This window comes from Muscardinus avellanarius, assembly GCF_963383645.1.
Source record: "Muscardinus avellanarius genome assembly, chromosome: 1".
In the NCBI taxonomy this organism is placed as follows: domain Eukaryota; kingdom Metazoa; phylum Chordata; class Mammalia; order Rodentia; family Gliridae; genus Muscardinus; species Muscardinus avellanarius.
In genome coordinates this window covers 45,585,002-45,607,489 of record NC_137786.1, presented here as the reverse complement: position 1 = coordinate 45,607,489, position 22,488 = coordinate 45,585,002, and the positions used below count along the sequence as shown (strand labels likewise).

Genomic DNA, 22,488 nt, shown 5'->3' with positions numbered 1-22,488 from the left:
CCTGTGCTGATTGCCAGGAGACCTGCGCTTTACTGGAGTGAAGGAGAAGTCCTGGGGATGGAGGGAAGCTGCTAAGCACTGCATGTCCCCTGGCCCTGCTCGGCTCCTGCTGGGTGTGTGCAGTGAGCACTCCAGTCTCCAAGCCAGTGAGAGGACTCAGCCTCCCTGTACAAGAGCCAAAGTCTGGTGCTTTCCCACCCTCAGGCACTGGCGCAAGACAGAAGGGCAAGCGCTGCCCAGACCTGCTGCCCAGCCTGAGGCCATTCCTAGGGTCTGACTGGAGCTTCCCTCATTCCTGGGTTTATTAGCAGTCAATGTGCAATGGACGGAGGGTAAAGGGCTGGGGGTGTGGCTCAGTGGTAGAGAGCTTGCCAAGCACATGGGAGCCCTGGCTTCATCCCCAGCACTGGGAGGGGGTGGGGGGGAGGAAGAGGAAACTAAGGTAAAGCGTCCTGGGTGGGGGTTGCTGCAGATACGTGAGACCTAATGAAGACAAGGAAGATGACGAGGAACCCCAGTGTGCCATTATAAAGTTCACTCTGGGCAAGCATGGTGGCGCACATTTGTAATCCCAGTGCTTGGGAGGCTGAGACAGGAGGATCTCAGGTTCGCAGCCAAACTCTGCTACTTAGTGAGGCCCTCTGCAACTTAGTGAGACCCTGTTTCCAAATAAAGAATAAAAAATAGGGCTGGGGGTGTAGCTTGGAGGTAGAATATCCCTGGGTTTAATCCACACTACTCGGGGTGGGGGGGGGGAGAGAAAGAAAAAATAGTAAAAAAAAAAAAAAAGTCCTCTCCACATCACAGACACTCCGTTGAGGAGCAAGATTTCTAAGATTTCAGGGCCACTTGGGAAGAGGTCAAAGCTCAGGCTGTCACCTGACTACCAAGTACCAGCCAAACAATGGTCCTCTGGCAGGGTCCCTACTAGAACTCTGTGACTGTGGCTCAATTTCTGGGGAAGACCAGATGTGCCCACCAAGGGGTCCTTTGAGTTCATAACCTGGGTCTGTCCTCTAAGTGTGTCAGGAGGCTTTGGTGAGAGCTTGTGATCTGAACAAAAGGAAACAAATTGCTTTTCGTCTACAAAGCACTCAGCTATCGCTTCCCTTCTTCTCAGCACAAGCTTCTTTATGCGCCAGGAAGAAATGGCGAAATCTTCTTTAACTCAGGTAGGATGAGGAGGGGCAAGGCAGCGCTTCTTGCTAGGTCTTGAGGTTTTCTCCAGACAAAGGTCATTTGCATTGAGACTCTGAGGGTTTCCTGCCAGGGTGACACTTAGACCGCTCTCTTGATGCGTTCTGGTTTTCGGGCACAAGAAATTCTCTGGTTGCCACTGAGTTTTTCAAATATAAGTTTGGTTTTCCTTCCTCATGAAGATGATCTGGTTTTACATTTGGACCAGGAGAGACAATTTTCTCTGTGGCTTCTGAGTAGGTCTCTTCTGCCACTGCTAAATATAAGTGTTGGGATTTTCTGGAAGGAATCTCAGTTAAAACCAGACAGGCCTCAAAACTCTTCCCTGGAGGATAGACGGGCCAATAGGGGGAGCTCACGTACTCATTCTTTTCTTCTCCCAAAATACTTTTCTGGCCCTTTCTAGCTTCTTCTGTGGAAACCTCTTCCAGAAAATTCTCAAAGTTCACCACCAACTTGTCAATGAGGTTTCTGGGTGCAGAGCATGGTTTTAGGATCCTGTCTTCATCTGTGTTCACCGAGTCATCAAACTCCTTCAGATTCAGTTTTCCCTGGAGAGAAAAAGGGACCGTGCAGTGGTTATTTCAGGGCTATGTTTGGTGAAGATGAAAACTCATTAGACTTGGGACATGAAAGTGTCACACAAAACATCACCCTACATTTCTCCCTGGCCCAGAAGGGGTGGCCAGTCGTCCTCACTGAGCTTGGCAAGAATTCCTGAGAATCAGCACCCTGGATTCAAACAATTCTTCTACAGAGCTCAAGGCTACTTTGCATATGGTATTCACAAAACTCCAGGTAAGATGGGAGCACCAAATTAGAACTCTTAGAAATGGAAATGCCACAATGATAGACCTGCCTGAGACCACCAGAAAACCAAGGGTGGCCTCACAGCAGAGGTAGTGACTTTCATCTTTCTATATCTGGGACCTAGCCCAGGCCTGACGCCCAGTAGGGGATTAGTCAGCTGACCTACAGATATTTTTTTAAAATGCACACTGGTTATTAGATAACACTATCTATGAATTCCTTTACTCTGTAAATAACTTTTAATCAGAAAATGAAGAGGGTAATAGAAGACTACTGAGGAAGGGGAGGAAATAGAAGCATAGTCTATTAGAATAAAAATACCCATGTTAGAAAAAGACTTCTGAGTTGAAATAAGGACTAATATTTAAAATTCCTGCATCAGAAAAAACTGGAAACAGGACTTAAAGGTTCTATTTGACTAGACTTATTTCTATTTAAGCAAGAAATTATACCTTAGAGATTTCATAACAGTTTTCAATTTTAAAACTTAGAAGAAAAGGAGGTTTTCCACTTAAAGATAACATACCAGGAAACACCAAAATAAATTACATAAGGTTAATTCCAACTTCCCCAATTTGAGAAAACTAATTTGAGGCAAACTTTGGATGGCCATGTCTGTCAGTGCTGCCTCAGGGCTGCTTTTTAAATGATATCAAATCTTATAGCCAGCCTCCCCCACCCACTCTCTCATTACACCTTTCAGTCACTGAGGGTAGGAGGGCCAGTGTCTTTGTTCTGTAGCATGCTTTAGAGGACCAGTCCCATGCTGGGAACAGCTGGGTCCTGGAGAGCCTATGAAGCCCTTTCCTCCTGTCCAGAGCATGAGGTCAGTCATTCCAGGAAGGATGACTGCATCTACCCTGCCAGTCTTTCCCTGGGATTTTCCAACCTTGAGTTCTCTTTACATGAATGCGTCTCCCCATCTTCAGCCACCAGGCCCACCTCCCACAGACAGCCTGTGCATGACTTCCTGAGCAGAGACAGCAGTACTTACCTTAAAATCATCTGCCCGCCATGTGGCTAGACTACTTTCAGCAGGATTGGGGACATCAGGCCAACACAGGTGAGTTAACTTGCTATTAAGAGATAAGAGTTTACACACTATATGGCTGAGCTCAAACAGTGAAGTTTGCTACAAGGAACTGCATGACTATTAAATAAGGGAAAGCTTCCAGCCTTCTGACAGAGATGTAGAAATTGAGGTAGTTTGGGGGAAGGGTGAAATTACAAGTTCTTGCCGGGCATGGTGGCGCATGCTTGTAATCCCAGCATTCAGGAGGCTGAGACAGAAGGATCGCGGTTTGCAGACAGCCTCAGCTACTTAGTGAGGCCCTCCACAACTTAGTGAGACCCTGTTTCAAAATAAAGAATAAAAATTAGGGCAGGGGGTGGAGCTCAGAGGTCTAATCCCCTGGGTTCAATCCCCAGACCCACAAAAAAATAAAAATAAAAATAAATTAAAAAAATTACAAGTTCTCTGGGTCATGATGGGAGGAAATCCTCTCCCCTCGCAAACTTATTCCTGTCTTCTCTTCCTCTCTCTCTCCTGCCCCTATATCTTCATACCTGGTCCTGATTCTAGAAACTGCACCATCACAGAGTCACCCCTTTGAGATTTATTCCTTGGGAAAGGTAACACTCTGAGCTTTGTAAGCTACCTACCCTGTGAGCTACCCACAATACTATGGTGGTTCCCAATCTAATGAGGCACTAGCATCATCAGAGCTTGTTAGAAATGCAAATTCTTAGGCTTCACTCCAGAATACCAAATTGCAAACTCCTGGGGCAGGGCCCAATTCTGATACATGTTAAAGAATAATTGCTTAGGTATAATGTGCAAAAATATGTGGGTGAGTTGGTCACAACCTGTAGTTGGCAATGAGGTTGACATTAGCTTGACCAGGAACTATGCACAGCTGCTTGACCCACAACTGTGGATTCCAAGAGTGAGATCTACCAGAGAATGGCCATCAGGGTAGTAGGAGGCTCACTGCTGAAACACAGTAGCCTTTAATAATCTCAATAGGTACCTACCAAATTAATAAATGCATGAACAGCCCCTTCATGTAGAGTGCCCTCCTGTACCAAGTGCCCATGATATCTTCAACCCTTTCTGTTTCTGTTTTTTAGGCAACCATTGTTGCCTATTTACTCACTGTGGTTTTTTGAGGCCAGAGACCACAGTCAGGATGATGAGTACAAGCAGGCCTCCTCCAACCAGAGAAGTTATAAGAACAATCTCAAAGCCACCTTCGGGGAAGGAGAAACAAAAGGTAACTTGATTTCCTTACTTTCTTGACAAACAGCAAAAACTAACTTTTTCTTCTAGTAGTTTCAGTAGCATTTCTTAGTAATTTTCTTTCAGTTAAAATGGATTTCTTTCCATTAGGGGAGAACCCTGAGATTTGTGGCTCCCCATCCAGTGGTCATCTCCTCGCCTGAGATGACAGACATTGATTAATATTAAATATTGACAGACATCATGTTCACCAGGACCATCTTCCAACCTCACTAATTCAGTGAATACTTATTGAGCACTTGTTTGCCAAACACTATTCTGAGTAATAAAACAAATAGCAATAAGCAAATAATAATAATAATAATAAGGTTCCTATCCACATGGAGCTTATTCTCTGGTACAAAGATTAAGGCAATAACATTTGATTATTTCAGATAAAACAAAATAATAAGATAGAGAGCAACCAGGGTAAGGTTGGAGATTAGCAACTTTACAACTTTAGATAAAGTGGCTGCGGATGAAGCAAAATGTGAGGTGACCTTAATAATGAGGAGCTGAGCGGGGCGTGGTGGTCACGCTTGTAATCCCAGCATTTGGGAAGCTGAGACAGGAGGATCTGGGTTCACAGACAGCTTCAGCTACTTAGGTCCTTTGCAGCTCAGTAAGACCCTGTTTCAAAATAAAGAATAAAAAATAGGGCTGGGAGTATAGTTCAGAGGTAGAATGCCCCTGGGCTCCATCCCTAGTACCACACACACACACACACACACACACAGGTTGGGGGTTGGGGGTTGGGGGGAGAAGGCGCTGACTATGCAGAATTATGGAGGAAAGCATTCCAGGCAGATGTGAAAGCTTTGACATAGGAACAAGACCACAGGGGCAGAAAGTGATAGGAATCGAGATCAGTAGGGACAGATGATGAAGGACCCTAAAAGCTAGAAAAAGGGGTTTATTTAAAATACAATGCAGTCACCAGTGAGTTCAAGCAGGAAATTGAACTGTGGCCTTTGTGTAGAGAATGGACTGCAAGGAAAAAAAGGTGTTGATCTATCATCCATAGAGCAAGGAGAGAATTTCTAGGAGCTCTGTGGTGGGGTCTTGCCTTCAATGTGATTTTCAGAAAAAATTCTGTGAGCTGATAAAATATTTGCCTAATTTTATGAAAATACAGCATTTTTTTTTTTTTTTTGCAGTACTCGAGAAGACATCCAAGGACATTGTATCTCTGAACTATACCTCCAGCCCTATTTTTTATTCTTTATTTTGAAACAGGGTCTTGCTGAGTTGCAAAGGGCTTCACTAAGCAGCTAAGGCTGTTCGCAAACAGCGATCCTCCTGTCTCAGCCTCCCGAATGCTGGGATTACAAGCATGCGCCACCATGCCCAGCATGATTTTTTTAAATAGCAATATGAAAGTTCCAAGAAGGCAATGTTAGTCCATAAAACAAGACACATTTTCTATATAAAGAAATGTGCTATGCTTATATTTTCTAGAGCCATTAAACTATCTCATTCTTAAGAAACTTTCAAGAATACATGAAGCAGATAATTTTTTTTTATGCTACCAGGGATTGAGCTCAAGGGAATTTTGCCTCAGAATTACATCCCCAGGTCTATTTTTTATTCTTCATTTTGAAAAGGGGTCTCACTAAGTTGGAGAGGGGCTCACAAGTTGCTGAGGCTGGCTGCAAATCTGCAATCCTGTCTCGGCTTCCCAAATCCTGGGATTACAGGCATGTGCTTGAAGCAAACAATTTTTAACTTGCCATAGTTATTACAAAACTTGGAAGTGATCCTTCATCTTTAAAACAGTCTTAATATGTCCTTAAAAGTCAAATCTATGGCACTCTAGGAGTTGGGAAAGTTAATAGTTTCTCTCATTCTCCTTCCTTCTTTTTAAATTATTATCATTATTATTATTATTATCATCATCATCATCATCATCATCATCATCATCATCATTTTGTGATACTGGGGGTTGAATCCAGAAACATTTTACCTCTGAGCTGTACCCCACAGCCCTGCTTCATTTATTTTGAAACAGGGTCTCACTATGTTGCAAATGGCTTCACTAAGTTGCTGAGGCTGGTTGCAAACCTGAGATTCTCCTGCCTTAGCCTCCCAAGTACTGGGGTACAGGCCTGCACCACCACACCCAGCCTCTCCTTCCTTCCTTAACCTTCACCTACCTCCTCACTTGTCTCTTCCTCTCTTAAACAGCCATCATATGAAGCTATATTTTACATTATTTCATTATTTGTTTTTACCCATTAAACTCTTCTTGCTCTTTATCTTTAAATGTAAAATCTGCAAATTGTACATACTATATACCTTTTTGCTCATGACAGGTGTGGTGGCACATGCTTGGAGGGGTAGAATGCCCCTGGGTTCCATCCCCAGTACCGCAAAAAAAAAAAAAAAAAAAAAAAAAATATATATATATATATATATATATAGAGAGAGAGAGAGAGAGGGGGGGGGGGAAATTCCACAAATGATAAGGTTAAGTCATCCCCTCCTTTTTGATACTGGGAACTAAACCCAGGGTTTTTTATTTTTTACCTCTGAGCTACACTCCCAGCCTTACTTTGTTTTTTTGTTTTTGTTTTTCTTTCTTTTTTTTTTTTAGTAAGGCTTTTTACCTCTAGGCTATACTCCCAGACCTATTTTGTACTTTATTTGGAAACAAGGTCTCACTAAATTGCTGAGAGCCTTAATAAGTAACTGAGGTTGGCCTCAAACCTGTGTGATCCTCCTGTCTCAGCCTCCTAAGCGCTGGGATGACAAGCGTGCACCACCATATTTTTAGTTTGAAACAGGGTCTCTGTAAGTTGCTGAGGCCCCACTAAGTTGCTGCGGTTGGCTGGAACATGGGATCCTCCTGTCTCAGTCTCCCAAGTACTGGTTAAGTTTCTTCTCGTGGATCAGTGGTCCTTGGTCAACAAAGATTTCCCCCTCAAGGCCCTTTGTATAGAGGCTGCTGACATTCAGAGTCTGGTGACAGTGAGCTTGGGGACAGCCTTATCAACGGAACTGGTTTGGTGCTGAGACTGAAGTTGACATTAAATTAATCCCCCTCCTCAAGGTGACTTGTAGCACCCACAAGGAAAGAGAAAAATGACCAGTCTCTCTAATTTGGCTCTCAGTTTGCCGGCTTGCCCTCCTTTCTGACCCATATGCCTTTCAGGAGTTGACTGGGCCAGGACTCCAGAGGGCCTTCTCACCTCATATAGGGACTAGACTTCCATTGGCTTCCCCTCCCTTTGGTCAATGCCAGGAAGAAGGAAATACTCACTGAGGGACATTGTCTTGAAGCTGACGCTGGTCCCATTGGCCCCCCCAACTCTGGTGCTGGCCATGACCTGAACAGTGTAGGAGGTCTTGCGTGTCAGGGACTCCAGGCTGTGCCTCCGGGTGCTGGAGTTGACTGTCTCGGCTGAAGAAAAATATAGAAGTCAAACACCACTGCCAAGCCAGACTGAAATTTTTACTTTAGTAGCACCAAAATGAGAGCATAAACCCCCTATTCATGACCCACTTAAAATTAGTCTGTCAAATGGTACAAGACCTAAAAATAAGAGTTGAAACTATAAAATCCTGCCGGGTATGGTGGCGCATGCTTGTAATCCCAGCATTTGGGAGGCTGAGACAGGAGGATCACAGTTCAAGGACAACCTCATCTACTTAGTGAGGCCTTTTGCAACTCAGTGAGACCCTGTTTCAAAATAAAGAATAAAAAATGGGCTGGGTGTGTAGCTGGGAGATAGAATGCCCCTGGGTTCCATCTCCAGTACCACAAAAAAAAAAAAAATTTTAAAAAATTAATGACTCTGTAAGCTGACCCCAGTTGTGTCAAACATACCTAACTTGCAGCAAAAATGGGGCCAAAAACAAGGTAAGACTTCACATACTTGAATTTCATAACAAGTTCTTAAATACGATACTAAAAGCACAAGCAACCAAAGAAAATATAGATTAAACTGATCTTCATTAGTTAAAAGCTTTTGTTCATCAAAAGACAGTCTTGAGAGAGTGAAAAAAAACTCACAAAACTGGAGAAATTATCTGCAAATTATGTATTTGATACAGAGCTTATATCCACAACATATAATAAACCTATAATAACAACAAAAAGACAACCCAATTTTAAAATGAACAAAGGTATTGAAATGACATATCTCCAAAGAAGATAAACAAATGGCCAATAACCACATGAACAGACTTGCAACAACACCAGGGATTACGGAGATGTAAATCCATGTGATACCACTTCATAACAACTATGAGAGCCATACAGATTCTTTTTAAATAAAAAATACCAAGCGTTGGCTGGCAAGGATGCAGAGAAATTGGAGCTGTTATATATTGCTGGTATAATCACTGTGGAAAAAATAGCTTAGTCATATATCTGTAAGTTAGAATTATGATATGATCCAGAAATTCCATTCCCAGATAGATAGCAGGTAGAATTGAAACCAGAGATTCAAACATTATATGTACATCAATGTTCAGAGAAGCATTATCCATAGAAGCCAAAACTTCATCAAATAATAAATGGATTAACATGGAATAATCATGCAATGGAATTTGTTCAATCATAAAAAGGAGTTAAAAGCTTGACATGGTGGTGCACACCTATAATTCCAGTACTTGGAAGGCTGAGAAAGGAGAATCACAGGTCAAGACTAGCCTCAGCCATTTAGCAAGATTCTCAGCAACCTAGAGAGATCCTCTTTCAAAAAACAAAAAAATAAAAAGGGTGAGCGGATAGCTTGGAGGCAGAATCCTCCTATGTTCAATTCCAAGTACTAAGGAAAAAAAAGCAATTAGGTACTAATTCATGTGACAACATACATAAACTTTGAAAGCCATATATTACATGAATTTGTTTGTTTGCTTATCTATTTATTTATACACTGCTTGGGATTGACTCTTGGGCCTTGTGTGTGCTAGGCAAGCATCCTACCACTGAGTCATACTCCTATTTCTGATTATATTTATATAAAATATCATGAATAGGAAATCCACAAAACACAAAGCTGTTTGGTGGTTGCTAGAGGTTAAGGGAAAAGGGACGTGGGTAGTAACTGATTAAAGTATACAGGATTTCTATTTGGGATGAGAAAAGAGAAGTTCTAGAAATAGAAGTAATGGTTTCACAACATTGTGAATAATCCTAATGCCACTAAATTGTACATATTTGAATATTTAAAATGATAACTTTTGCTGGGCATGGTGGCGCACGCTTGTAATCCCTGTGCTTGGATGGCGGAGACAGGAGGATTGGGCAGGTTCGAAGCCAGGCCTCACTGGCTTAAGAGACCCTGTTTCCAAAAAAATATATAAAAAATAGGTCTGGGAGTGTAGCCTGGAAGTAGAAGGGTTTCCAGGAACCCCAGTACCACCAAAAAAAAAAAAAAAAGATAACTTTTATGCTTTGTGTATTTCACCATAATAAAAATATATATAGTCTAGACAGGAATCTAAGCATAACCCAGAATTTAAGATGTCAGGAGATGTAGAAGTCAAGGTAAAGAGCCCTGCACTATGTGAGTGTCATTAATCAGGGCCTGTCCCTTCTCTACTCTTTAAGCCAAGCGTACCTCTCCCAGGAATAATGGCCACAGAACCCCTAGGGGTCAACTCACTCAATACCTGACAGGACAAAAAATATCAGCTCCCCCCATTCCCACAGGATCCTTAGGTACCACCACTTTGCTATTATTTAACTCCCCCAAACTCAAGAGATGGTGGGTGCTCTTGATCTCACTTTCAGCAAGGATCCAAGAAGCTAAGTGATTCATGCAAAGTAGCAGGTCACAACCTTGGAAACCACCCTGTGGCAGGCCTATCCATATCACCTACCTGAGGAGTTGGATTTTTTTCAGCTTGACTACAATAAACACTTACAGAATTTTTTTCCATCTTCAGCTTGGTAAAATATGGTGTAGTGGCTGATGAAGCCATTTCTCTCACTCTTGGGAACCTCTTCCCATGTAATTGTGACTGCCTTCACACTAATGTTTTCTGCCTTGGCCACAGGACCTGTTAATGGAACTTGAGAGGATAGAAAGCAAATGATCAGCACTGAATCACATCCAGCGGAGCCGGCCCCCACAGAGGCTCTGCCAGAACTCAGGCCAAAACCTCAGGCTGGAGGCGGGACGTGGGCGTTGAGCAGAGAATTGATGACTCAACTTGTTTGGAAATATTGTTTTCTATAGTTATGTATCTTAACAAGAAGAGAAATGATGAAACCAGGGGGAGGGAGGGAATCTTTCTTATAGACCACTGCAGTTTGGCATCCCTCTCTTTTATTCATAGATTAAGTGTAGCTATCAGATAGTTGAAGATTATACCTCTATAGGCTACCTTTGCACAGCAGGAGATATTTTCCAGTGTTGAATATGGAATATGTTAACTTCCAAAAAAAAAAAAAACCAGACTCTGAACAATTTGCCACTGGAGAACTTGCTTATTGCTACATAGTCAAAAGTAATTTTTAGCATGCTTGACTTATGATGAACTCCATAGGCTCCCTGAGTGGGTCTTAATTAAATGTTATTGCTGGTTGTGGCTCTCCTGACATGAAGTTTGTTGGTAACTTTGGGCAAGTTCTTTCACCCCTCTGAGCCTCAGTTTTCCATTTGTGAAGTGAGCGGTCTGGGCTCAATTATCTCTAATGTCTGCCCCAGCTTTAAAATTTATTGCTTCTCTAAGCCGACCCTAATTGTGTCAAAAACACCTAGATTGCTACAAGATGAAAGTGCAGCACAAATGGGACCCAAGACAACCGAGAGTGCACTCCAGCTCCAGACATTCACAGCCTTACCCAAATATGGGACAGGCCCCAAGGCTCCCTTTCCCCCACAGGGCCTTGAGCATACATACTGCCTTCTCTGCTGTAAGCCTGGATGGTGTATGGCTCTCCCACATGGTCTTGCAACATTGGATACACAGAGATATTATAGCACTGGAAAGGCTTTAATTTATCTATAAAAGAGAAAGAAAGAAAAAAGCATAAGTACAGAGCATGGCTGAGTGGAAGGAACACTGGGTCACAGGTAACAGTCTAAGACTTGTGGAAGATATTTCATTTCTCTAAAGTTTTCTCGTCTGAAAAAATAAAGAGGTCAGGTCAGATGGCCTCTAATGTCTATTCTTATTCCAAGATTGTCTAATTAATTCTTAGAACTGAACTTGGTAGCACTCTGATAAAATTACAGAGCCATCCAGGAATAAAGAAGAGATCTGGTCCCTCTTCCATCACTGATTTTTAGCATCTGACTTTCGGGCACTACAGATTAAACAACACTTCTGGCTACAGTCTATCTCCTTGGAGAACTCAGATATCGTGAATTCTAGCTCCTTGACTTGCCTGCATCCCTGCATAAGTATAATTCTTAATACGGATGCCTCTAAGCTTTGAGAAATGGTTGTTGTGATAGGATTAATATGGTTAAGCCTCCTTTATGTGTCTTCCATGAGCAGGAACTTTTCTGAAAAGAAGGCTCTTCTCTGTAACAATCATCGGGGAGAGGGGCTTAGCACTTAACCAGGTAACCAGAACAGAGGGGAGGGTTCCTGGTGGGACAGATGAGATCCAAACTCTGGTATTATCCCTAGGATGGTCAAGATGCCTGAGAAGGCCTGCTGATGGAGGGCGCTGAGATGGTATTTTCCTTTCCACCTGGACATGTGGAAAGGTTATGCAGTCTGACACCTGCAACTTTCTGTGCCAGCTTCACCTGGGAAATTCCAAGAAGCCTGACACTCCCCTGAGCTTGCACAAACTCATCTAATGCTATTAACTACATTTACAGTTTTCAAACTAAAGTTAAGGCCTGAATAACTTATTAAAATGAAACAGAATCCTGCACTGAGGGAATTTGCGGATTCACTGCCAGCTACCTTGCTGAATTGTCCAATTGGTGGCCTGAGACACAGATTCCCAAGAAATGGCAGAGAGCTCTGAATCCAAGTCTGGAAACCACTCCACCATCCAGGTGTCCACCTCCGGAGCGGAGCTCTGCCATTCCACCACCAGCTGGTCTTGAGCAAGGCAGGCCTGCATGGTCTCGATGCACCTGAAGGCTGAAAGAAGAGAAGAACTGCTTCACAGCTGCCTGCCTTGCCCCATGAGCCCCAAGCACACTGGCCACCATCCGTTGTCCACACTGGGAGAGAAGGCCGGGTTCAGGAGCTCCACCGTAACCTTCTCTGCTGGAGCTGTTTTCATGCCTTTTCCTGTAGTCCTTTTCTTTGCCGTTATATTTCTGATAATGACACACTTGCTTAACCTGCCTTTGACTCCCTGAAATTGACTTGTTTCCAGAAATCAATCTCATTTGAGAGCTACTGACTGAAGAGATTGGCCTTCCATTGATATTTTTGCAAGTCACAAGGAAAGCAAACCTAAGACAAAGAATGAATCTCCCAGAAGGTGTGTATATTTTGGAGTCTTGTTCTTCTAAAACCACAGTGTAGGGGTCCTTTTCCCAAACGGGGCCTTTGTGAGACACTCCAGATGCTAGCAGCAAGGCCAAGTAACTTGTCAGCCTATAAAGAAGCTCTAAGAAAGGGAAACTGAGGCATTAAGAAGCGTGAAGCTGGCGTAAGGGAGCGCCAGAGCAAGGAGGCTAGAGCCTGGACATTGATCTGCCTACCCCAGGGCTCCACTCTCCCCTCCTCGTCTCCCCTGAAAACAGCCTTGAAGCATCCTCAGCCCATCCAGGCTAAGGGTCATTGCTGGAGCAGGGATACCTCACCTGGACTTTTTCAAGTTTCAGAATCCCTCATATTGTGTGTATGTTTTTCTTGATAGGAATGACTCAGAGATAAAACTTATACTCCAGAGTCACCTGAAGGATTTGGAGGGACCCACTTTCCCCAGGACTTTTATCTCACAATGTACCTACCTGCTGTAGGTTGAACTGTATCCCTCCTACCCCCCCAAAAAAAAATTCCTAGCAGAATGTGACTTTTTTTGGAAACAGAGCCATTGCAGATATAAGTAGATCAGATAGTGGGTCTTCAGTATTGTGTGACTACCATCTTGTACCCCATTAAGATGTATGAATACAATGTACCAATAAATGTGGCCCCAGAATAGGAAGCAGGAACTGAGATTACTATCCAGCATGACCTCTATTAACAAAGAATGTTTACTCCAAGGACACGTGCATATGTCAGAAGCTTCATCACTAGAGTCCTGGTCAGGCAGTAGCTAGGATGTCAGGAACTAAGGACCATGGGAAATAATACTAAGTACTAACTAAAATAATATCAAGGTTTGCTTAAAACACAAAATTATGAATATTCAAGAGTTCTAAAGTAAGGAAAGGAATGAGTTAAGTTTCCAGAGAAAAGAAGAAAGAAAGGACAGGCAGAGTACTCTAGGGCAGATGAGGTTAATGTCTGAAGTGGGGTAAGCAAAAAGAGGAAGGTGGCAAATTGAAGAAGGCGTTTCCTAACTATACTGTATTTTGACAAATCATTATTGAGCATGTGCTCTATGCTCTTCTAAGTGTTGGAAATTAGAATTCCCTGCATTTTCAGGGGGGGCACTGAGGATTGAACTTAGAGGCATTCTACCTCCAGCTACACCCCAGCCTGATTTTATGTCTTACTTGGAAACAGGGTCTCATTAGGATCCTCGATAACCTAAGTTGCTGAAGCTGGCTTCAAAGTTGTGATCCTCCCGTCTCAGCCTCCAAAGTACTGGGATTACAAGCATGTGCCACCATGCTCAGCTGGAAATTAGGTCTTTAAGAAAGAAGAAAAACAGGAAAAAAAAATCCCTGTCTTTATGGGGCATGAATTATTTTTATTATTTTTTGCAGTACCTGGGATGGAATCTAGGGGCATTGTACCTCCAAGCTACACCCCCAGCCCTATTTTTTGGTCTTTTTATTTTTGAAACAGGGTCTCACTGAGTTAGGAAGGGTCTCGCTAAGTATCTGAGGCTGTCTGAGAACTGCGATCCTCCAGTCTCGCCTCCCGAATGCTGGAATTACAAGCGTGCACTGCCACACCTGGCGGTGGCATGGATTTTATTGAAGGAGAAAAAGGTAAAAATATATGGAATGAAGGATAGTATTTAAGCTAAATAGAGAAAAATAGATCAAAGAAAAGGAAATCTCTTGCTCACAATTCTTCAATAAGAAGCAAAGAGGGTATTTTATTTCAAAACAGGATATAAAATATAAATTTTCCACTAATATGTATGGGGAGGAAAGAGGGGGAGTGGGGTGAGCTGTGGAGGGAAACACATCAAATGATGTGTGCGTGGATGACTATGTCACCTTGAATCTCACCATGTTGTATACCTATAATGCACAAATGAAAGTATAAATAAAATATGAGTTTCCCTGAAAGTAGTAAGTTGTTCAACACTACTTAGTCAAAAGTGCAATGAATTCCCTAATGTATATGATGTACATTCACAAACAAACCAAAGTCAATCACTCAGTCAAACATGAGAAAAAAGGATGGAGGAGGGAATGGGGTGGGAATTGGGGAAGGGCTGAATGAGTGAAGTGTGCGTGTATGCCTCTACCATACTGTATCCCATTAAGATGTATGGCTACAGTGCACCAACAAAAAATAAAATAAAAACAAAGTAAAGTTTTAAGACAGTCTTTTTTAAATAGTACAATGAGCAACTTATTGGCAAGAGTAAACATTAGAATTTTTTTCTAACTTGGTAATCAAATGTAAATAGGAAAAGAAGAACACAGGAAAGTGAACATTAAGTTGCACTGGACGTGGTCAAGCCCGCCTGTGGGACCAGCATTCAAGGGAGGCTTCAGTCACCAATGACCAGTGTCTCAAATCCGACCTTTTCATGTGCCCAACACAGCTTTCATCCTCTTGGACCAGAGCAAACATGAGCTACACACAAAGCTTCTAGACTCAGGACTTTGTGCTCTAAGGTTTATGAAATATGCAATTCCCAACACAGGCTATGTTTCAAAGATGCTTTATTCACGGGCTCGTTAGTTACCAGCCGGTTCATTCCCCCCACCACAACCTAGAAAGTCCTCACTCCCTTTCATTTGAATCAAGGGAAGCCTCTGTCTTTGAGGCCAGGGATTGCTCCTTGGCCAAACGAATGGGACCAGGCACCCAAGCAAGTCTATGTGTTACTTACGCTTCTCATGAACAGCTGGGATCCTCAGGGTGGCTGCTTGAGACTCCCCGAGAGAATTATAAGAAGTCACGGACACCCAATAGGTCTCATCTCTCAGATGCAGTTTGAACTGCTGGGCAGTGAGCTTAGTGTGGTTTTCTGAAACGCTCCACAGATTGTAGCCAAGTGTTTTCTCTAGGACTGGGGCTCCTTTTGCCTTCTGAATCCAAAGGAAACAAAATTTATTGCCAGCATAAAGAAATAGGCATTGAGACAGTGCCAATGAATGACAGACAGGAGGTAATGTTAGCTAGGAGGTGCCAATCTACAACTGGGTAATTGCCCTTCAGGGATGAACAACATACCCTGCTGCTGTGATATTGACCCTTCAAGTGCTAGAGGAGGGAATTTACTACTTGGTACCTTGGTATCAACCCTTGACATAAGTCCAGTTTCATGAGGCTAAACCAGAGAGTCAATGTAAGCCAGCCATCGCCATTCCTCTGGCTGTATTTTTCACTCCACCTTGCATGGACAAAGGGGTAAAAGCTAAAAAGCTAAGGAATTTCCTATGAGCCAGTCTCAAGTCTGGTGTGGCCTCGTTTTATTCCTTGCCTGGAAGCCTCCAGAGTTGGAGAATGCTTATGCCCTTTCATCTCTACCCTTCCCCTCTGAGAGGAGAGCCAGCTGCCCTGGACCAGGTCACCCAGCCAGCTTCCAGCTAAGAGGAACAAGGCAACCCAGGCCACCCTGCCAGTGCCACCCTGGTGTGAGCCTGAAGTGGAACTCCAGGGGCTCCAAGCCAGATCTGATTTTCAGCCTTGAACTTTGACCCACTCACCAGATGTTCCTCCTAAGAGTCACCATGCTGAGAACTTCCCAGGAATCATAGGGCTTCCCAGCTCTGCGCTATTACTGATTGCAAACATACATGGAGCAGAATGAGTGATTATCTGGTCAGGCAGGGTTCTAGAACTTTGGCTCATTGCCTTCCCAGTTTAGGAACAAACCACAGTAAGTCTCATCTCTGCCAGACATCCCCTTACATCTCCAGACAACACATTCTCTTAAAAATAAAAAACCAAGTGTGTGTGTGTGTGTGTGTGTGTGTGTGTGTGTGTGTGTGCACGTGCGCGCGCGCAAGTGCGTGCATGTCTGTCTGTCTGTCTTCTGTCTCTCTAGAGATTGAATCCAGGGGCATTTTCTCTTTGAGCTACACCCCAAGCCTTTTTGTTTTGCATCAAGAGTCTCACTACTTGCTGAGGCTGTCCATAAGCCTGCAATCTTCCTGTCCTCCTGTCTCAGCCTCCCAAGTACTGGGACTACAGGCATGTACCACCACACCCAGCTAAACAAATAGCTTTATTGAGCTACAACTTATATTCTATAAAATTCACTGTTTAAAAGTGGACAATCAGACTGGGTGTGGTGGTGCATTCTTGTAATATCAGTACTTGGGAGGCAGAGACAGAAGGATCTCAGTTTGCTGCCAGCCTCAGCTACTTAGTGAGGCTCTCTGCAGCCTAGTGAGACATTATTTCCAAACAAAGAATAATTAATAGGGCTGGAGTACAGCTCAGAGGTAGAATGCCCCTGGGTTCCATCCCCAGTACCACACAAAAATAAATAAATAAATAAAAGTAGGCAGTCAAGCCAGGCGTGGTGGCACACACTTGTAATCCCAGTTCCTGAACTTGGGAGGCTGAGACAGGAGGATCTGGGTTCACTGCCAGCCTTAATTACTTAATGAGGCCCTCTGCAACTTAGTGAGACCCTGTTTCAAAGCAAAGAATAAAAATCAGGCTGGGGTGTAGTTCATAGGTAGAACGCCCCTGGGCTCATCCTCAGCACCACAAAAAATAAAAATAAATAAAAGTAGACAATCCCCACCAAGTGCTGTGTGCATGTCTGTCACTACCAATATGAACTATGTTGTGATGTAGCCAATAAAAAAATGTAGCCAATAAAAAAATGAGCCAATAAAAGTATATTTAAAAACAAATTCAACAACAAAAAGTGGACAATCAGTGATTTTCAGGATACCCAGATTCATGCAACTATTACTGCCATATGATTTTAGAGTATTTTGGTACATTCTTTTTTAAGTAGCTAAAATTCTTTGAAAACTCTTTTCTGTTGAAGAAAAGGAAGAGGAGGGGGGAGGAGAAGGAGGAGGAGGGGGAGAAGGAGGAGGGGGGAGAGGGAGGATGAGGAGAGGGAAGAGGAAGGGGGGGAGGAGGAGGGGGGAGAAGGAGGGCCAGTCTCCAGGCAAGACGGGGGAGGATATCAAAGTCCTTCTTGCCTACTTCACAGGCAGGCCTCCTTGACCCTTACCCACCACTATGCAGCTAAGACTATGGGTTGCCTCATTGCTTACTTTCCTCTTCCTTCCAAAATGTTTCCACTTTAATGAATGAAAAAGAAACCACAACATCTGGGAAGAGTCTTAAAGATTCCCCAACACCACTGCCTGGGCTTTCCCTGCCCCTCTGTAACCAGAGGGCATCCCACAGTTCTGAGTGTGAGGAAAGAGGGACAAAGGTCAGGGATGCTCCAATCCTGAAGCAACTGGAATGTGGACATCATCTGGCAAACCTGGGTGATTTATCCATTTTCAAAAGAATTTTAACTTGATTGAACTTTAGCAAGTGTCAGGCTATTAAATGAGCAGTTTCTGAGAATTCTGGAGACACCTAAAGAGCCCCGCTCTCTACCGTTTCTTCTTCCCCCAACTTCCCAGATGTTTTCCTTTTCTTTGTGGGGCTTTCCTCCTCTCTATTTGCCTTGTTTCTTTCCGTTGTGTTATCTCTTCCTCTGCTTTTCTATTCCTTTTCCACATTCTTCTCATATGACCTCCTCCTTTCTCCTCTTCCCTACATTACCCACCTGCCTTCTTTTTCTTCCTCATTCCTAGGCCTCCACTTAGACAGGACCACTTGGCCCCTTTTCTGCCTTTGCACCCCACTATTCTGATACTCAAGTGGATAGCTGTGCCAGATGTGGACTCCTGTGCCAGATGTGTTGGCATTGCCCTGAGGACACACCGGTGGGCTGACCCCAGTCAATGCTGTTCTTTGGATGTGGGACTTGAGTCCAACATCATGTTCTACAGCCAGTCAGAGATGGATTCCTCCAGAAGGTCGCAGTGCTGCCTGCACTTGCACTTTGTAATGGCCCCAAATGCCAGTGTTTCAGACCAAAGAAGCAGGGTCCTAGTGTACTGGTATTGGATAATTGCTCTGGTATTAATTTTTAAAACGTAAAATGTAGTCAGAGCCTGGGTGCAGGCACTCAGGCAGAAAGGGGCGGCAGGTGTTACAATGCAGAGTTTCTCTTTCTCTTTGCCCTTTGTTCTAAAGATTAACCTACAGTCAAAGTCTCAAATACAATTAAACCTTTAGCCCTACAAATATATAGAGACAATCAGTGCCTCTGTTTACCTCCTCTCCCCTGTGACCTGGCCTGGGTGTAGGAAAGGTAAACTCTGTGTGCTGTTCTGAAGCACCCATAGTTGATGAGCAACCAATGCTGCCCAATACAACAGAGGCCAAGGCCCGGTAGATTATTGACCCCTGTGCTTAATAAGTGCACTGTATGAAGACAAAGAGGCGCCACCTGCCTAAAAAATAAGTTACTGGCCCATTGCCTTGGAAACACTGAGAAGATACCATACAAAATCTACTTAAGGAATGGGGTCCCAGAAGGGGGAGAGTTCCATTTTGGGGCTCTCCGGGGTACATGCCACCATGCTATGTTTTCCTTCTCCTTTCCTTTCTTTCTATTTCCTACTCATTTTGTAATAAAGATTTGTTAAAGCTGCACCAAACTGCCTATTAGTTTAGTTTTTCTATTCAACAAACTTCAGTTGAATAAGAAAAAAAAGCTCATAGAACCATTTAAACCATAATGCTAGTGTCTTTAATGGACATTTGGGCCATCTACAAGATAACCTAGGATTTTCTGAACTGGGAAAACATTGAGAGGTTTGAGGCAACATAAAGCCCTTGATGGAAGGAAATTTAGAAGATAAATTTCAAGAATCACAGTGATTGGATGGGTACAAGATCAAGAACTTTTAAATAGGAAGGGAAAATAACCCAGAAGAGATCACCTTCCACAGTAACCACACTGGCATCCTTCCATCCTCCTCGGCCGGCCTCAGGACTCTCCACAGATCCAGGACATGTGGCACTGAAAGGAATAAGAGTGACATACTCAGATAAGACAGAAAAGAGGTGCCACAGGAGATGAGGAAAGGTAGGTGGGCTACCTGTTTAGAAATTGGAAAGGACACACTTAAGGGAGCCAGGTGGAGTGAGGCAGAGTGGAGGAATGGCAGCTTGGTGATGACCAGTGAGGTCATCATTGTGTGGTTGAAGGACTGGAATCAATCAAAGTTAAAAATAAAACTGCTCACCCCATATCATAAAAACAAACGGCTTATAACCCCATATCATAAAAACAAACTGCTCGTGGTCTGATTACTTATGCAAGGTAGAAAGAAAAGTACAATAGACTACACTGTACTACAATTGATTGCCCAATCTGGATGAGAAGGTGACCACAACACATCCTCTAAGATATGATATCTATGCCCATTAAAGCTGGGAACAATGCAGATAACTAACAATGAGACATATGGATATATAAGTTATATCCTGTACTTCCAAACAAGGTAAAATTACATATTTGTAATGTTTTGTGAAAACTGTAAAGAAGGGAACCTCACTGAGCGCAATATATATATATATATATATACATATATATATATATATATATATATATATATAGTGTGTGTGTGTGTGTGTGTTTGTGTGTTTATGTGTGTATGTGTGTGGTACTGGGGATTGAATCTAGGGGCATTCTACCACTAAGCTACATCTTCAAATCTTTTTTATTTTATTTGGAGACAGAGTCTTGCTAAGTTATCCAGGCTGGCCTTGAACTTGCCATCCTCTTGCCTCAGCTTTCCACTTTGCTAGGATTACAGGCACGTGCCATGGTGCCTGACTACTGAGCTCTACATTTAATGCTGGCCTTCCCAGCAGGAAAAGTAGAAATGAATCACATTAAGCTGCATATTTCTCCTGGCCTGTTAAAAAGAAAACATAGAAATTTATATAAAAGGTAATTATTTTCTGGCTATAGACATTAAATTTATAAATGGAATTTATCTTGTGGATACTTTCAAAAACTACACAAAGTAACATAAAGAGCAATGTCTGCAATCATAGGTGAGCAAAGGCATAGAAATATAGATGCATTTCTCATGGTTTTCATCTACAAAAGACAAGGGCATAAATTCTGACTTAATTGTTTCTAGTAAACACCGTAGTTTAAGACAGCATAATATAAGTGCATAGGGTAATACAATAATATAGAAATGAACCTTACAAAGACAAGGAATTTACATTCACTTTTCCTCTGGAATATTCTTAAATGTCTCGATAGATCACTAACAACTTACAGTTCAATGTTCTGAAATAGGCTTGAAATGCCAAAATGCTGAGCCGTTGATTAAAGAGTGACCCACACATTGAAGATAAGAGCAGAAAGCAGAGATCTCCAAAAAGTGGTCCAGGAGGCTGGTGGCCTATAACTTGAGGAAGAGAGTCCCTAACCGAATAGTTGAAGATATCACCCTTTGGATCCTTTCTTGAGAAAATTGTGTGTTGGAAATACTATAATTAGATAAACAAAAAATGGGACTGACCACTAAGGCCAAGATATAAATTATTTTCAAGAGTGTCTCCATTCTATGCCCCAGGGCCACCTCTCCAGGCTCCCACCACCTGGGTTAAGATTGAGGAACTTTGGGTAACTCTAACGGTGGGCTCACAAGCTGTCTGGCTCTTAGTGGATATGGGTGCCAGGATTTTTGCTCTACCATATTCTCCCAGTCCAAGATCCTCTCATAAAGTAACAGTTCAGGACATTTCTGGCCAGTCCTTAGAATGCTTTTTTTTTTTTAAACTCAAAAACTAGCCTGCTCCTGGGGTGACCTCCACTTCTCTCATTCTTAATTGTGCCAAAGACTCCAACTCCTTTGTTAAAAGGAAGATATAATGAAAACCAAATACAATATGCATTGCCTTTTAAAGGTCTGGGTTTTTTTTAGCCATTAGGGAAATGCAAATCAAAACTATGCTGAGATTCCATCTAACCCCAATCAGAGTGGCAAGTATAAAGAAATCAAATAACAACAAATGCTGGCAAGGATGTGGGGAAATAGGAACACTTTTACACTATTGGTGGGAATCCAAACTAGTTCAGCTGCTATAGAGAAAAGTGTGGAGATTCCTTAGAAAACTGAGAATGGATCCACTATTTGATCTGGCTATACCACTCCTGGGTATCTTTCCAAAGGGGTTGAAATCAGAGAACTACAGTAACATATGCATACCCATGTTCATAGTAGCACAATTTGTAATAGCCAAAATATGGAACCAACCTAAGTTTCCACCAATAGATAAGTGGATTGCAAATTTATGGGAAATACACACAATGGAATTCTACTCAGCTATAAAAAAGAACAAAATCATGGCATTTGCAAACAGATGGAAAGACCTGGAGAACATAATGTTAAGTGAGATCAGCCAAGCACAGAAAGAGAAGGGCCATATGTTTTCTCTAATATGCCCAAACTAGGGACTATTAGGCATACCAGAGGGACTCCAGATAATGGAAGGGAAATCTCAGCAAAGCTGAAAGGAAAGGGTAGGAGACAAAGAAGACTGACATTGATTAATGGAGAAGCTACATTTGAACATGTATAAAAGTATGAATGTAGCATAGTTAACCTGGACACTCATTGTTTGGAAGGGGAAAGGAAAGTGGGGGAGGGTAGGAGAGGGCACCAAACAGTCTGAATGTATACCATTTTCAATATGATTCACATAAAAAGAAAAAAAGAAGAAGAAAAAAGACTTACAGTAAGTTTCTATTAAGTCTACCTCTTTTGAGACCTCTGGAGGCCATTATTATATTCATACTTATATTTGGCCCTTGGTTACTAAGTTGTGTGGTTATGTTTGTCTTCTACAGAATTAAAGCCACCAAGCTCTAGATAATGCTCCAGATAATATCCCAGATGAACATCTGCTGGAGC

The 22,488-nt window shown here is 42.7% G+C and overlaps 1 protein-coding gene across 1 annotated transcript in view; it reads right to left on the bottom strand.

The window, feature by feature from the left end:
* Nucleotides 1–1,235: 1,235 nt before the first annotated feature.
* The window catches only part of IL31RA (interleukin 31 receptor A), a gene marked incomplete at both ends in the record, with an annotated part of 58,466 nt that continues 37,213 nt past the window's right edge, over nt 1,236–22,488 (bottom strand). The window contains 9 exons of the mRNA XM_080703072.1: nt 1,236–1,748; nt 3,002–3,083; nt 4,164–4,257; nt 7,545–7,685; nt 10,160–10,306; nt 11,141–11,242; nt 12,161–12,343; nt 15,402–15,600; nt 19,492–19,571. Of these exons, the coding sequence (XP_080559198.1) occupies nt 1,236–1,748; nt 3,002–3,083; nt 4,164–4,257; nt 7,545–7,685; nt 10,160–10,306; nt 11,141–11,242; nt 12,161–12,343; nt 15,402–15,600; nt 19,492–19,571 (1,541 nt within the window). The remainder of the gene's footprint in view (nt 1,749–3,001; nt 3,084–4,163; nt 4,258–7,544; nt 7,686–10,159; nt 10,307–11,140; nt 11,243–12,160; nt 12,344–15,401; nt 15,601–19,491; nt 19,572–22,488) is intronic.